We start from the raw sequence: 16,402 nt of genomic DNA on the forward strand, positions 1-16,402 counted from the left end.
GTATTATTTTAAGAATTTCCTGTGATCTGTGAACTCTTGACTAGCACTGTGTAGTTAAAAGTATCGCCTTGTGTTTTTTATTATTTATTATTAAATATTTGTAAGCCTTTCAACTGTGGCCGTTTTGTGTAGAGATAATTTAAGCTCTAGAAAACATTTCAGGTATATAGTGATACTGGCCAAACCACTCCACTCCAATAGTTTTAGTCCTGTGTCACACTTACTATTTGGATAATAATACTGAACAGTAATAATTGGACACCCTTTGGTAAGGGCCTTATTAGTAGCTGATATTAATGGTTGGTGGTGGTTATTGCTACCTTATAGCCTGGCAGGAAGTGGCATAGCTGGAGAAACTGTGCAAGCCTTCCCCAGGAGTGTCTGTGTGTTTGTATATAACTCATATCTTAAAGTGTGTATGTGTGTCAGCTTCTTGGCAGGGACACGAAGCACTGGTTAAACAGAGAGGCTGCTGGAGATTTTAGCTTGACCACTAGGCTGATATGTGGACCCTATAGCTGTGCCAGTGGGGAGTATTATTGGGGATCTAGAGAGAAAGGGAGAAACAAGCCCCAGCCTGACTGTAATCTCTGTGTGCTCTTAAGGGAAACTGTACTTTACTGTGTGTGTATTTGTTATCCTTCCCAATGTGGGTGCCCCTCATTGGTGTTAGTGGTGAGGATTGATTACTGGGCCAGTGCATGGACATCACAGCTTTATTGCTCATCTTTCATCAATACCCAAATATTTATACACTCCCTCTTGCTCAAGTTCTTCTATATCACATTCTTGTCCCAAACTGATGTTTTCTTGTTGCTGCGGTTTTTCTGTTTTAAAGGTTGCTTTTGCACATTTATCAAGACCGAATGACATTCTTATGTCATCTGAAAAAGTTTTGACAACTTGCATTAGTGCTTTCAGTTCCTCATCTGTTGAGCTATACAGTTTTAAATCATTAACAAAGAGTAGATGAGAAGTCTTTAGACTTTGTTGCTTTCTAGGAGCCAAATTATAGCCATGGCCTAAGCTGCTGAGTAGACAGCCTAATTGGTTATGGGCAAGACAGAATAGCAGCGGTGACAGAGTCACCCTGGAATATCCCCCTTTGAAGTTTTATCCCTGGGATAATAATTTGTCCTTTATCATGGCTTAATTGCAAAGTGGTCTGCCACTGTTTCATGGTAATGTAGTCAATCAGTATAGGGTGTATCTTATACATTTTTAAGCATTCTTTTATTCGTGAATGTGGAATACTATCAAATGCTTTTTTGTAGTCAATCCATGCCATACTTAAGTTCTTACCCTTTTTGCAATTCTCCACTATGACTTTTCTAAATGACTATAAACTCTGTTGACATCAATTTCAGTGTATAGTTTATATGTCATTGGAAGGCAAGTTATTGGTCTATAATTCTTAGTGTAGCTTACAGGTTCACTCAAGTAGGAGCATTGTTTTTTCTGTTGTTTTCTAGGTTGGTGTCTTTTTGGGGTGTGCATATAAATAGTTCTTACTGATGGCTAAATCTTTGTGCAAAGATGTTAATACTTTTAACCAGAAGTTAGGTCCTGCATCTGGGCCTGGGGTTTTCCAATTAGAGGCTTTTCTTAACTTTGTTTCAATCTTTCTGGCTGTTACTTCATCCCATTTCATATCCTGTACCTTTAAACTTCTTTTTTTCTTTTACTTCTTCTGTCCATTTAGCATTTTTGTTATGTTCCTTGGGATCTTCATAAATACTTCTCCAAAATATATTAATTTCTTCTTTTTTTGGTGGTCTTTCAATTAATTTTACCTTGTTTCCCAATTGTCTGTAAAACTTTTTTGGGTCATCAATAAAATGCTTATTTTGTATTTTCCTTTAGATATATATATATATATATATATATATATATATATATATATATATATATATATATATATATATATACATATCTGTTGTTAGTTTTTCTGACTGTGCTGAGATTTTTAGTTTATTTGCTATAGTGGTTGATAGATCCTGATCTGTTCTAATACTGCACATTGCTTTTATCACATCTATCAGTTTCTATGTATTTTTGTTGATCTGTTCCCTCTTCTATACTCTTCTAACAGTGACACTTCTTGTCTTAATTGCTTTATAGTTTTCTCTATTCGATACTTCCTTGGTGTGTTAATATACAATGTACGCTTCAAGATACTAACTAAAATCAGTCTGCAGTAACTTTACCTTGTATTCTGTTTGAAAAAAGGCATCCTTCTAAATGTGTTAGTTTCTGGTATTGTGGTCTATATCACAACATAGTAATTGTGTTAATTGCATCTCATAAATGTAATCAGTGACCGTCGGTTTTCAGAGACAGCCAAAGGTGATAGTTTATCGTCTCAAAAGATGGATTTACATAGTGACTGTAAATCTGTACTTCAGGATGAGCATAACAGCAATCCACATTTTATGAGTCTGGGTCTAACCTAAGTGCACTAAAATGTAAGTTACACTTGTCAGTTACTTTGTGAAAAATTATTATAACTGACAGTTTTCAAAGTTATGATGCAGTTAACATCCCATTTTGCCAAAGCCATGGTGAATTTAATAGCTGACATTTTGGTTTATTTGTGGACCTACATAACCCATGACCACAGAGTGCATGTTTTGACTCCTTGTGCACTACCCTCTTTGCTGCGTCAGGTGTACCATCTGAGAACTTGCTCTCAGCTGTACCATGAACACAAGACTGTACAGCAGTTAACGTATACAGCAGTGTACAACAACCATTTCAGTTATGACATATTATTTCATTTTCCATCACTGCTTTCTAATTTTGTGTCTTCCATATAATAACTCAGTGCACTTGCATACTTTCTGCTTTTTCAGAGCATTTCAGTTACAACTGTACATTAATTAATAGCTGGTAGCTACCATCTACCTTTCTTTTTCTCTCTGTTATGTCTTTGTCTGCATTTTTGATTTATTTCTTTGTCCGGGTCCACAGACCTATCTTTGTTGCTAGCAGAAATGTGGTTGGTCATGAGATTAAGAAAGGTGAACAGGTTTGGAGAAACATGATGAGAATATTAAGTTTGTTTTTTTTTTTACCCAAACAACATACAGACTTAGTATATTTCATCTGAAAAAAATGTTTCTATACTTCTTGGATGGGTACCATTCTAATTTGTAATGGAGCCTTTTACAAGATGTTCAACAAACCTCAGTCCAGCACAAGAGAATGTTACTGAGTTTAATATTGATAAAATCACTTACTGTAATATTTATAAGGTACAGCCTGTGCTTAATTTTATTTCTACTGCTGAAGTATTATCTTACATGCATTATCTCTTTGAACTACTTACGTCTCACATTTTGTACATATGGTTACAAAATAACTGATGTTTTTCTCCCATGTGGGCTTTGCTCGGTCAGTAGCTTATTTAGATTGTAATAAAATAAATAAATTTCTCCAACTCATCTTGTTGCTCAGTGACCAAGTTCATTTTCAGAGTCATTCATTATTGTAGACAGACATGTAACTACAGTACAAAGATGGAATTGTTAAGTATTGGGATTTTTTTAATGGGACTAGTTGTAATATGCTTTGCTATCTTTTCTAGAGAACTGATATGCTCAGCTATTATTTTCAAAGATAGTTGTTTTCTTTTCTTTTCTCAACAGGTTCTACTGGAGCTGTACAGCAGTTAGTGGTCTTTCATCAGGATGTTTTAAGCCAGAAACCCTTAACCCTTTGCATAACAATACCCCTGTTATCTCAGTGCAAACAATCCATCTTGACAGTACTTTTGACCAGTTTAGGTTCACACTGATTGTCGGACATGGAAACCGCAACTCATCAGCTGATCAAGTCTTTGTGAACATTATGTCAAGTTTTCGACAGAGGTAATATCTTTAGCTATATGGCTGTCACAGATAATAGTGGCACAGTTTTGTTATTCTGAAGCAAAATCACACAGAAAAGTAGTCAAGATGTCTTGTAGTTGAAATCTGTTGTAGCAGATTTAAGGTATCACAAACATCATGTAATTATATAAATTTACGCTCCCTGATCAGATCTGTGAACAACACCTTGATCACATAAACAGTACTTTTGTATTCTGCTCATTTCTAAATGCATTACTGTCTTACAGAAAAGTGCCCTTTTTCAGGGAGCATAGTTAAGTGGACACTTGAGGGACTAATAATAGAAGTAACCAGTGAAATTGGATAGACCATCACTGCCACAAAAAGAACTGATACATCCTATTGGAGATAAGTGCATACGTGCTGGGCACACATATTCTTGACTTTTAAACTGATGTAAGAGTTATAAGGACTGATTAGATGTGGGGGTACTTCTACATACTGATATACATGTAAATATTGTAAATATCACAGTATTTCCATTGTCTGCACAGCAAGTTTTTACCTTACTTAATTAAAACATCTGCATGCAAACTGCCCCCCTTCTAATTTAAAAACACAAGAAAGCTCAGATCTTTACTTTACAGACAGTTGACCATGCTGCTCTGAATGGAAACACCTGTAAACTGTGTTCTCTAATATCTGTTAACTGTATTTATGATGTACATTTTATGCATTTGCATTTCCTTACTGTATGAATATTATACATGTATTATACCTTTAAAAGGATGTAACCCTTATTGTATTGCTTATGGAGCTTTTCTCCCCGGGTCTCCACTGAAAATGGGCACGTTCTGGCCCAGTGCACTTCCCCGGTAAAAAAACTGAAAATAAATAAATAAATATATAGTGACTTGAACTGATACAAAATATGTTTTCTTCTCTGCTAACATAGGCTAGTAGATATTTATGACAACAGATGTAGTTTGCTTCTGAGAGGATAGTAACTAGTTTGTATGTGTGACATTCAATGTAGTTTGCATCTGTGGGAACAGTGGCTAGTACATATGTATGATATTTGATTTAGTTTCCTTCTGTGGGACAGTTTGATGTTTCCTTCTGTGGGGACACTGAATAGTACATATGTATGATATCTGATGTAGTTTGCTTCTATGGAGCAGTGGCTGGTAGGTATGTATAACATTAGAGGTAGTTTGTTTCTGTGAGGACAGTGATTAGTACATATATGTAACATTAGGGGTAGTTAGCTCCTGTGAGGACAGTGATTAGTAAAGATGTGTAACATTAGTGGTAGTTAGCAGCTGGGAGGACAGTGATTAGTGCATATGTGTAACATTAGTGGTAATTAACAGCTGATGGACAGTGAGTAGTACATATCTATAACATTAGGGGTAGTTAGCTGCTGTGAGGACAGGGATTAGTACATATGTGTAACAGGGGTAGTTAGCTCCTGTGAGGACAGTGATTAGTACATGTGTAACATTAGTGGTATTTAGCAGCTGCGAGGACAGTGATTAGTACATATGTGTAACATTAGTGGTAGTTAGCTCCTGTGAGGACAGTGATTAGTACATATGTGTAACATTAGGGGTATTTAGCAGAAGGAGGACAGTGATTAGTATATTAGTATATGTGTAACATTAGGGGTAGTTAGCAGCTGTGAGGACAGTGATTAGTACATATGTGTAACATTAGTGGTAGTTAGTAGCTGTGAGGACAGTGATTAGTGCATATGTGTCACATTAGTGGTAGTTAGCAGTTGTGAGGACACTGATTAGTACATATTTGTAACATTAGGGGTAGTTAGCAGCTGTGAGAACAGTGATTAGTACATATGTGTAACATTAGGGGTAGTTAGGAGCTATGAGGACAGTGATTTGTACAGATGTGTAACATTAGTGGTAGTTAGCAGCTGTGAGGACAGTGATTAGTACAGATGTGTAACATTAGTGGTAGTTAGCAGCTGTGAGGACAGTGATTAATACATATGTGTAACATTAGGGGTAGTTAGCAGCTGTGAGGACAGTGATTAGTACATATGTGTAACATTAGGGGTAGTTAGCAGCTGTGAGGACAGTGATTAGTACATATGTGTAATATTAGTGGTAGTTAGCAGCTGTGAGGACAGTGATTAGTACATATGTGTAATATTAGTGGTAGTTAGCAGCTGTGAGGACAGTGATTAGTATATATGTGTAACATTAGGGGTAGTTAGCAGCTGTGAGGACAGTGATTAGTGCATATGTGTAACATTAGTGGTAATTAACAGCTGATGGACAGTGAGTAGTACATATCTATAACATTAGGGGTAGTTAGCTGCTGTGAGGACAGGGATTAGTACATATGTGTAACAGGGGTAGTTAGCTCCTGTGAGGACAGTGATTAGTACATGTGTAACATTAGTGGTAGTTAGCAGCTGCGAGGACAGTGATTAGTGCATATGTGTCACATTAGTGGTAGTTAGTAGATGTGAGGACAGTGATTAGTACATATGTGTAACATTAGTGGTAGTTAACAGCTGCGAGGACAGTGATTGGTGCATATGTGTCACATTAGTGGTAGTTAGCAGATGTGAGGACAGTGATTAGTACATATGTGTAACATTAGTGGTAGTTAACACCTGTGAAGACAATGACTTGCACATATATGCTATATGTGCTATTAGATGTAGTTTGCTCCTGTTAGGATAATGATTAGCATAACTGTAACACTAGATGTAGTTTGATTCTCTGGAGAGAGTGACTAGTAAAAAAAAAAAAAGTAAACAAACAAGAAACAGGTTGTATAATTTTCAAATAAAATGCAGCATTATTCAGCCTTCCCATCACTTTACATAATAGTTTCTTTCTTTCTTTTTTCTTTTCTTTTTTTTAGGCTAGTGAGGATTTTTTGCATGGACTGCAGAGGACACAGGATCAACTGGAACCAGGCTTTCTCTGTCAAAGCTGAGTGTGTAGATTGTCCTGAAGATGTGCCCCTTATTTATTCTTGGACTCTACTGCTAGTGAATGGGACTGATACTAAACCTGCAGCAGGTATGTGAACCCCCTTACCCTTCCATCCTATACTACTGCTGCTGCGGCCTACACTAATTAGAGCGGGTAAACAGGAGCATGGACTGCAGCTGTCGATTTTATCCTGTCATCTGAATATACTGGGTGGTTTGCTTTACAGTGTCGCATTATGCATGAGGCATTTGGGTGTGTACTTCTGAAACTGGCATTTATACAGACACATACCCACATGTGTATAATTTCAGATATTAAGTTTTAACAGAAATAACTCTTTGCCTGGCCCAGAAAAAAAGGCAAAAATGATATAAAATATAAATATCATCCTACAAAATAAAAAAAAATAAAAGAAAATCTAAAAAAAAGAAAAGAAAGGTAAAAATAGAAAACGTATCCAATGCTACGGCAATTTCATGTAAGTAGTCATTACTCACAGAACAGACTAACCTGAATACAAGTAAACCAGTATGATTAAATGCTATTTTATCTGAAACACTAATGCCTACTTAATAAAATAAAAAGTCCACACTGTAGTGCATATTATCACAGACGGAATGATAAACAATTAAAACATGCATCACAGATTAGCAACAGTCACTCTTGGGAATCACTTATACCTCCATTGGTCGGACTCTGCCGCCAATGATTCTGACAGATGACAGCATAACTCCCAGATAATTTAGTTATTTTAAATTTCTTTACTGGGAAAGCCCAACTGGGCTGTACCCATTTTCATTTATTTGAACTTGCTAGTTTGCAACTCTTTTGTTTCAAGCATTGTTTCATTGTCCGCATTTGTGGATGTTGTGGTAAGCTCCTCCAGACCATGAAAACTGACTACTCCAGGGTATCTTGTGTAGCAAGAGTCCCTTTATAGGTATTGTATGCATGTTTATTTCAAATTGCATACAAGTGCTGATTGAGCCTGTAAGATGATGTTCTAATGATCTTGCCTATGTAAGATTTCACAGGTTTGAAGGAGGTGACATAACACTGTAACATAAATAGTACTGTCTTTAAAACTGTACCTTTTTACTTTTACAAGTAATGGAGCCTCTGCTTCTTCAAACACTGCAGTAATTTCTTTTTCTACAAGGAAATGTTCCACGTGGTTCTTTCAGATTGTATAAAAAAGTTACTGGTATCAATAGAAATGAACTAATTTTTTTTTTCCTTTTTGTTTTCAAATCGGGGAAACCAAGGAAATAAAACATCTTCCTGTTTCCCTTCAGTAATAATGATTGGGTTTTTCAACACAATCTTGGCAGAATCCACAGAGATGGCAATGACTTTGGCCCATTGTAATAAAGGTCCCGGGAGATTTCCTGGTGTGATGTACTAGATTCATCCATAGTCTCTCCTCTGTCTATAGGAAACAGCTGGATGCTGGGAATAATGGGATATCATTCCTAATATAAATAAAGGGTTCAATTATCTCATTACTTGCCTTCTGCTTACAACCCCAAGATATCAGTTCTCTTTTCAACTGTGAGGAGTATTGGATGAACTTCTCAGTGTCTGATGTGATCCTTGTCGTATTGTCAGTGCTTAGAAGTTGATGACATTTTTTTGGAGCTTTCAATTTAGGCTGAACTTAAGAAAGCTGGTGGAATTACTGATCTGATCATGGAATAGTGTGAGATCTGAGAGACCCCCCCCCCCTCCAAAAAAAAATCATCTGTGATATGATATTAGCAAAGTATGAATCCCCAAAATGAGGATTTTTAGGTTCATAGGTCGGTACTAGGCTATCGGCCCAAGGGCCTAAGTAAGCCTAGGCAACAAAGTTCCCTGGTTTACACCACCCAAGAAAGTTATTTTCCTGTGCCCCTGTCGAGCAGAGCCACAAAAGTGATCCCTGGGGTGTATTTCCGATTTCCCATCGACTCATCAAGATTTTTCTTGAAGAGTGCTAATGAGGAACTTTTCTTGACATAGATAGGTAGCTTGTTCCAAAGTGTGGGAAGTCTTTGGGACAGGAATCTATCCCTCCAACATGTCCTGTTTATTGTGGGGACAAGGTTTAGGTCCCAAAAACATGTAGCTCGGAGGGATTGGGATTTCTTTAACTGTAGCATGTCCAACAGCTCTGGGTTTGACATTGCTTTATATGTTAGGCAGAGATCACCTCGGAGTAGACGATATGCTACAGAGTAAAGCTGGAGTTTTTTGAGACAGTCAGTGTAGGGCATCTGTTTGAGGCCAGTAATCCTCTTTGGGAGGTACTTCTGTGGCCTTTCCATCTGCTGCAGATGTCTTGTGAGGTACATTCTAAAAGGGGCATTGTACTCTATAATGGGTCTAATGAGTGTCGAGTAGAGGGGAACAATGACCTCTTTTTTCCTGGATGAGAACCCTTTTGTGATGAGGTATGCCATGTAGAAGGATTTCCTGACTACTGTGGCTATGTGATTATCAAAGGAGAGACTACTGTCCACCTGGGTCCCAAGGTCTCTTATCACACATTCCACATTAAGTAGACTGCAGCCTATGTGGTAGTTCTTGGGTACAGAGTTGTTACCAAAGAGGATCACAGTGCACTTTTTGGCACTAAGTTTGAGGCCATGGCTCTGACACCAGGCATCTGTCTCAGTAAGGCCCTTCTGTAGAATGTTCACATCATTTGGGGACTCAACTATGGCTCCTAGTTTGCAGTCATTTGTGAACTTCATTAGCTAAAGACCTTCTGTGTTAGCCTGTACTTCAGAGAAGCAGATACAAAACAGGAGAGGTCCCAGGATTGAACCCTATGGTACTCCACTTGTCACTGGTTTGAAGTCAGATTTGGAGTCTGCAACTTTTACAGTGTGAGTTCTGTCAGTGACGCAGTTGGCAACCCATCTTGTGATGTAGGGATTTATACCTAGTTTAGTGAGTTTAGCTATAATTCCAGAATGGGGGATGGTGTCAAATGCCTTGGCGAGGTCAAGATAGGCTGTGTGAACCACCTCACCCTCGTCTACGGCTTTGGTGACTGCCTCAAAGAAGTCGATCAGGTTCAGGAGACATGATCTGCCTTTCACAAACCAAAACTGGGTGGGGTCCAGAGTTTGGAGGTTACCAATGTCATTGTTTATGAGTTCCATGATGATATGTTCCATGGCCTTACAGACCAGGCTCGTCAGGCTAATAGGGCGATAGTTCCTGGGATCAGTGGTGGCTCCCCCTTTGTGGAGTGGGATAACTGTTGCTGTGCTCCATTCAGTGAGTACAAAGCCTGACGTGAGGCTATGAATGAACATGGTGCTTAGGTGGGGAGACAGTTTGTTCTGAAGTTCATGTAAACCGCAGCCTGGGATATTGTCAGGTCCCATGGATGCTGTGTTTTTGGCTTTAGAGAGTGCAGCTTTTACCTACGTAGTTGTGATTACAGGGACTCTGCATTCTTCCTGTATAGATATGGGCCCTATAGGGGGTGAGAGGGAGGTAAAGTTAGCACTGAACCTATCTGCCAGGATGTTGGCAATATCAGTTGGTTCTGTAATTTTTGTGCCGTTGTGCTGCAACTGAGAGCAGATCTGGGTGTTGCCATTGAGATTCTTGACATAGCTATAGAATGCTTTGTGTTTGTCCCTAGAATCAGTGGCGATTTTGTTTTTGTAGCTAGCTTTGGAGGATCTTATAAGGGATCTCAGCTTCTTACTGAAGCTGACCAGGGAGCTCCTCCAGTCATGGGATTTTACTCTCTTTTGCAACAGTTTCTTCCTTCTGTTGTAGAGTTTGTTTATGGCAAGGGACCACCAGATTGGCTTCCTTTTTTTTGGAGGATAGCATCTTGGGTCTGTTTGCGATAGCACGATTCATGCATTTATGTAAGTGCTTACAGAGTGCATTTGTGTATGATTCAGCAGTCGTAACTGTATTATCCATCTGCATGAGTGTCATGAAATTCGCCACTTCTGTCTTAAGAAACATGAAGTTGGCTTTGGAGAATTTTTTTACCATGATTTCCTTAATGGGAGGGTGGGGGGATGTGGACATCTAGGGTGATTAGCTTATGGTTGGATCTGACCAATGAGGAGTTGACTTCAGGTGATGAACACTGGTTACTCATGCTGGTAATGACTAGGTCTAGGATTTTGTTGCCCCAGGTGGGGATGTGGATAAGTTGATCCAGGGCATTGGAATTAATGAATTCCAGATAGCGCTGAGTGAAGGAGTTGGTACATGAGTAGTTTTCCCAGTTAATGGTGGGGTAGTTGAAATTATTGGGATGTTTGGTTGAACCCTAATATTTTCCAGTATATCAAGAAAAGAAGAGTGGGAATCCTGGGGCATGGTGGGTGATCCGTAGCAAGCTACAATTTGGATTGAAGTTTTGCCCAGAGTTAGTTGCACTTGGATAACCTCGGATGCATTATGCTGAGCAACTTGCCTAGAGGTGTAGATATTCCGGTCCAGGTTAGATGGCCGAAAAGTGTGTATGAGTTATAGCCTGGTAATGCAGGGGTGCTGTTTGGAGCCTTGAACCATTTCTCAGTCACTGCACATATGTTCTCTATTTTAAGGAGTGCCTCGAGGGAGTACATTTTTAGATTTAGACTTGTAGTATTGAGTAGCATTGCCCTCAGTTTTTGCTCGCCTGTTCCTGTTACGGTGGCGAATTTGTCATTTGAATCTTCCCTAAAAAAAGGCACTATAGGGGCAGCAACAACCTTAGCCAGTATCTGGAATCCCAGGGGTGACAGGTGCAGGCCATCTGGAAAAGCATTGTGGTCTGTTGACCATATCGTGACAGGTAGACAGATACTGGATCCCCTTAGAATGACACCAGAAGCTTAGCCAATTGTTGAAGTCAATCATTTTGTCCTTGTACTGCAGTATCATTCTGGGTGATGGCAGGATGCTACTCAGGGCTAAGGTCATACCTGCCTGGGCTACAAGATCGGAGAGCTTTTCCATGTCTCTTTTCATGGAGTCCATGTAGGTACGTCTCAGGTCATTCATGCCAATGTGGACAATGGCAGAGTCACATTTGTACTTGTTGTGGAGTGACCTGAATGTGTGGGTTATGTGGCAGATCCTGGAACTCGACAGGCAGCTGACAGTGACCTTCTCCTTGTTTAGCCTTGTGAGTGGGACATCAGCGTGCTTGTCTATAGAGTCACCTATGACTAGTGTGTTGAGTATGTTATTTTGCCTTATGGGCCATGGTTGAGTGGCACACTGAGTCTGTGGGATATGTGTCATTGGGTTGTGTTGAGGGGGTGGAGGTTGCTTGGATTTCTGCTATGGAGGTCTCTGTTGCTTGAGCAGATTATTATTGAGAGCTTCCGCAAATGTTTTTTGTTTCTATGTGTGGATTTTGGTGGTGTGGGTTTAGTGGGACTATGTGATGAGTGTGGTGTGGTGCAAGTGTTTACCTTCTCCGCTTGACTGTCAAGTCCAGTCTCTGTTGGAGAGAGCTTTACCTCCAGTTTGGCTAGATAAGGGCACCTCTCACAGGATGTAGTATTGGGTGGTAGGAGGAGAGGGTTGTCTGTGTACATGAGGCAATTGCTACATTGCCCCAAGATGTCCAAATTCATCATATAGACAGGAGAGAGCACTGGGAGCTGACCCTTGGACATTTCTAAGTAAAAAACTATTTTCCTCTAGACAAGTGAGGAAAGTGAGTACAAGAGCTGTTTTTCTCTAAGCAAGTGAGGAAAGTACAAAAACTGTTTTCCTCTAGGTAATGAGGAAGGTTGAGTGCTGTAGTAATTTGTAGCTTATTTAGTGCTAACAAGTTCTGAACAAATGCTGAGCATGAATAAGCAAATTCAAGTGCTAAAACTAAGAATATGTATCTGAACTAGACTAGTTACAGGAAAGAAACAAGATGCAAATGTGGGCTTTTAAATCAGAAAGTTGAGAGATATGGAAAAACTGCCCAAATGGCTAATAACTACAGTTTCTGAGCTAGAACCACTCCTTATGTGGTAGATAGGTTACCTAGTGCTTACCACTCCCACTGATAAGCTAGAAGGCTTCCCTCCAGCACAGAAAGGCTTGGGGGTGCTCAGGAACTTACAAACAGTCCTGGATACAGCAAATCTGTATCTGGACTAGACTAGTTACAGGAAAGTAGGGGAAACAAGTGCAAATGTGGGCTTTTAAATCAAAAAGATGAAAAAGCTGCCCAATAACTACACTTTTTAGGCCAGAACCACTCTTTATGTGGTAGATAGGTTACCTAGTGCTTACCACTCTCACTGATAAGCTAGCAGGCTTCCCTCCAAGACAGACAGGCTTAGGAGGCTCAGAGACTTACAAACAGTCCTGGACACAGCAAATCTGTATCTGGACTAGACTAGTTTCAGGAAAGACAGGAAACAAGTGTAACTTTTTTTTGTTACAGTTAAGCAGAACACGGAGATCTAGCAAAGTTTTTTTTTATAATAAAGGAAAGGGAGAGAAGCAGAAGATAATTCAAGGTTAGGAAACTAAGTGGATTGGTCTTCTCAAATGTTCTCTGTGTATTAGGTAGAATGAGCTAATGACACTAGACTGGGAGGAGTGTCCCAGATCAAATTTACAGTAGGGGCGGGCAACTGCAAAGCCACCAAGTATAACATCAAGACACCAACAGGGAGGGAGGGTGAGAACAAATACTACAGCTACTAGCCTACACTCTTTTAGCCAGTAAACACTACAGAAATGTTTTTCACAGCAGAAGAACAGCAGTGAGCCACAAAATGAAAGTTTTTAAACAGATAAAGGAGCAAGGAGACTCTAAGAATGCTTTTAACTGCAACAAATCAGTTATATGATACACTATGTGGCAGGAAATCAGAACAAACAAACAGGTGCTTAACAAGTAGAGAAAATTTAAGTGGGCTCAGTTTCCTTTACCCTAACAACTAACTGCCAAAACATGGGCCTTGCATTCATCTACCATACATAATTTTTCTCCCATTTGCCACCTAACTCATCATCAATAAAGTGTCCTTATCTGTACTATATCTAGGAGTCATCCTCTATAATAACTATAACTTCTATGCAAATAATTTTTTCTTTTTTTCCACACTAACGTCCTTCCTTTTTCCTGTCTTACGTCCATCAAACCCCATGTTTCATTGGTATGATTTTCATAAGGTTCTCTAACCCCTGTCATGATGGATAGCCAATCTGTCTGACTGCCATGCATACATTTGTCTCTGATATAATGTACTTTCTTCACTGTAAACTGAGATGTACAATCTGCTGAACTTTACTAAAATGCATGGCTAGCATTGTTACTTCAGTATACTAGTATAATAGTTTTACTATTACAAATGTACTTCTTATTTATCATATGTAGTGAAATTGTAAATGTCATTTAATGTAGATTTTCTCCCCTGGACTTTGAAGAAAATGGTCCTTGTCCAGAAAGACTTTTCTTGCAAACAAAACAAAGATTTTTGTAATGCCCTTCTAGCCTACCAACATATCAAAACACTTGTTCCCATAATAAGTGTCCAGACTGTTCTTAAAAACTATCTAAACTAGTGCTTGCTTTAATGTAATTTCGTAGTTCGTTTTACCCATTAGCTGCTGTTTCAGAGAACTAATTAGTGCACTTCTCATTTCTGTAGAATCTTCTGTCTGATGATTCTCTACTACTTTTTGATAACCCTAAACATTCCCAGAGGTAGTTGTCTCTAAATGCCTTATATACCTGAATAAAATCTCCTCTTAAGTACGTATATGAGGCACTGTTCAAGTTCAGATATTTTTAGTATTTCATAATAACTTAGATTTTCACGTCCATGGATGCCCTTTGTATATTTCCACTGTACTCTTTCCAGTTAACTCATGCTTGGTTTCTTATAAGGTTTCCATATTATTATTCCATACTCAATTTTGAGTCTAATGTAACTAACAAACAATGACTTCATCATTTCTGGTTTCCTAGGCTTTATAAATCATTTTATGCAACCTATAGTTCTATAACTATCATTAATTAATTGGTTGATATGATTAGAAAAACTGAAAGCTAGATCTACCCATATACCCAGGTCCTTAAATTAATCTACAGTTTCAATCACTGTGTGCTGTATTAAATATTCACTTTATTTCTCCCAAATATCATATGCTTAATTTGTGATGTATTTATCAGCATATTATTCTCATATGCCCAAATGGTCAATTTAGTCAAGTTCTTTTGCAGACATGCCCTATTTGTAACACATGTAATCAGTTTACCCAATTTCAAGTCATCTGCATACAGACTATAGAACACCTCAGATGAAAAAGATAGGTCTGAAAGATACAATGTAAAGAAATAAGGCCCTAGGACAGAGCCCTGTGGGACACCCAGACTATAACCAAGAATTGCATCTATCCAGTTGCTGTACAATACTTGCCGTGTCCTATTTGTAAGCCATGCAGCTATCCATCTTATCAAGAATACATCAATACCTAGTTGTTCTAATGTATTGATCAGTGACTTCTGTATGACCCTGTCAAATGCCGAAGTTAAATCTTTATAAATTACATCACAGCACAATTTTTTGTTCATAACTGTTATTGTATTGTTATATAACATGCTACAGCTGGTAATAGATCTACTTTCAACATATGCACGCTAATGTATTGTATCAAGTTCCAACCTTTCCAGTTCTGTCAATAACTTATTCATATTACCCTCTCCATTATTTTTCCACAGCATGAAAGTAGACTTAAGGGTTTGTATGACGTTGGGTTTGTCCTACTCCACTTTCCTTTAAAGATAGGTTTAATAAGTGCAAGTCTCGAATCATGAGGAATCTCCCCATATTTATATGACCTAGTAAATGGTAGCTATAATGGTTCTGTAATTTTTTTCTGAAGTGCTCTCAGGTCATTATTACTAGTTCTGTCTCCTCCCTGTGCTTTGTTTGGATCCAGTTTGCATAGTTTTTTTCAATATAATCTAATTTGATTTCAGTATCTGTGGTTACCTGGATGTCACTAGGACAACTTATCACCCACGTTGTAGAACCAAACTGTTTTGCATAAGATTTTTAAATATATCTATAATCTGTTGTGTCTGAGAATACATTTTAGAATCTATGTACAGTTTTATCAATCTGTATGTATTTGCTCCTCCTATATCGTATGTATCTATAAAATATTTTCCTATTATGCTCAATATCTTTATACAAATTTTCTTCAAATTTTTCTTGATCTTGTCTCATAATATGGTTATTTTTTCTCCAGCTTGTTTATTTCAGTTTTCAAAGTTATAGTTCAATCTCTTTTGAATTTCTTATATTTTTTGTCTCTCACCTTAATCAGGAATCTTGTTCTTATGGAAATATATCCCTCTGATGATATATGCCTAGATCCTGATGTTAAACATGTTTTTGATTTCTTGCACTCAAGCAATTTCAAAACTTCCCACATTCCTTCTGCATTCTTTCCACTGAAGGCATCACTCTAGTTTTACATTGTGACGGTTTTGCTTCCATATAATCTGTTAATAACCTTCTTTCTGTACATTAGTTTAGATTTTGTTTTGGCAGAATTATCTAGCAACAATTTAACCTTTATAACCCCATGATCACTGCTCATCAATGGTGGTAAAACTTGACTTAA

At 38.3% G+C, this 16,402-nt stretch overlaps 1 protein-coding gene across 1 annotated transcript in view; it reads left to right on the plus strand.

Moving 5' to 3' along the window:
* Positions 1-16,402, plus strand: part of PKD1L1 (polycystin 1 like 1, transient receptor potential channel interacting) — a 1,345,235-nt gene that overhangs the window by 276,921 nt on the left and 1,051,912 nt on the right. Inside the window, exons 8-9 of the mRNA XM_044065604.1 lie at positions 3,648-3,869; positions 6,726-6,886. Of these exons, the coding sequence (XP_043921539.1) occupies positions 3,648-3,869; positions 6,726-6,886 (383 nt within the window). The remainder of the gene's footprint in view (positions 1-3,647; positions 3,870-6,725; positions 6,887-16,402) is intronic.

This window comes from Protopterus annectens, chromosome 3.part0 (genome assembly GCF_019279795.1).
Source record: "Protopterus annectens isolate FY-2018-M chromosome 3.part0, PAN1.0, whole genome shotgun sequence".
Taxonomy (NCBI): Eukaryota; Metazoa; Chordata; order Ceratodontiformes; family Protopteridae; genus Protopterus; species Protopterus annectens.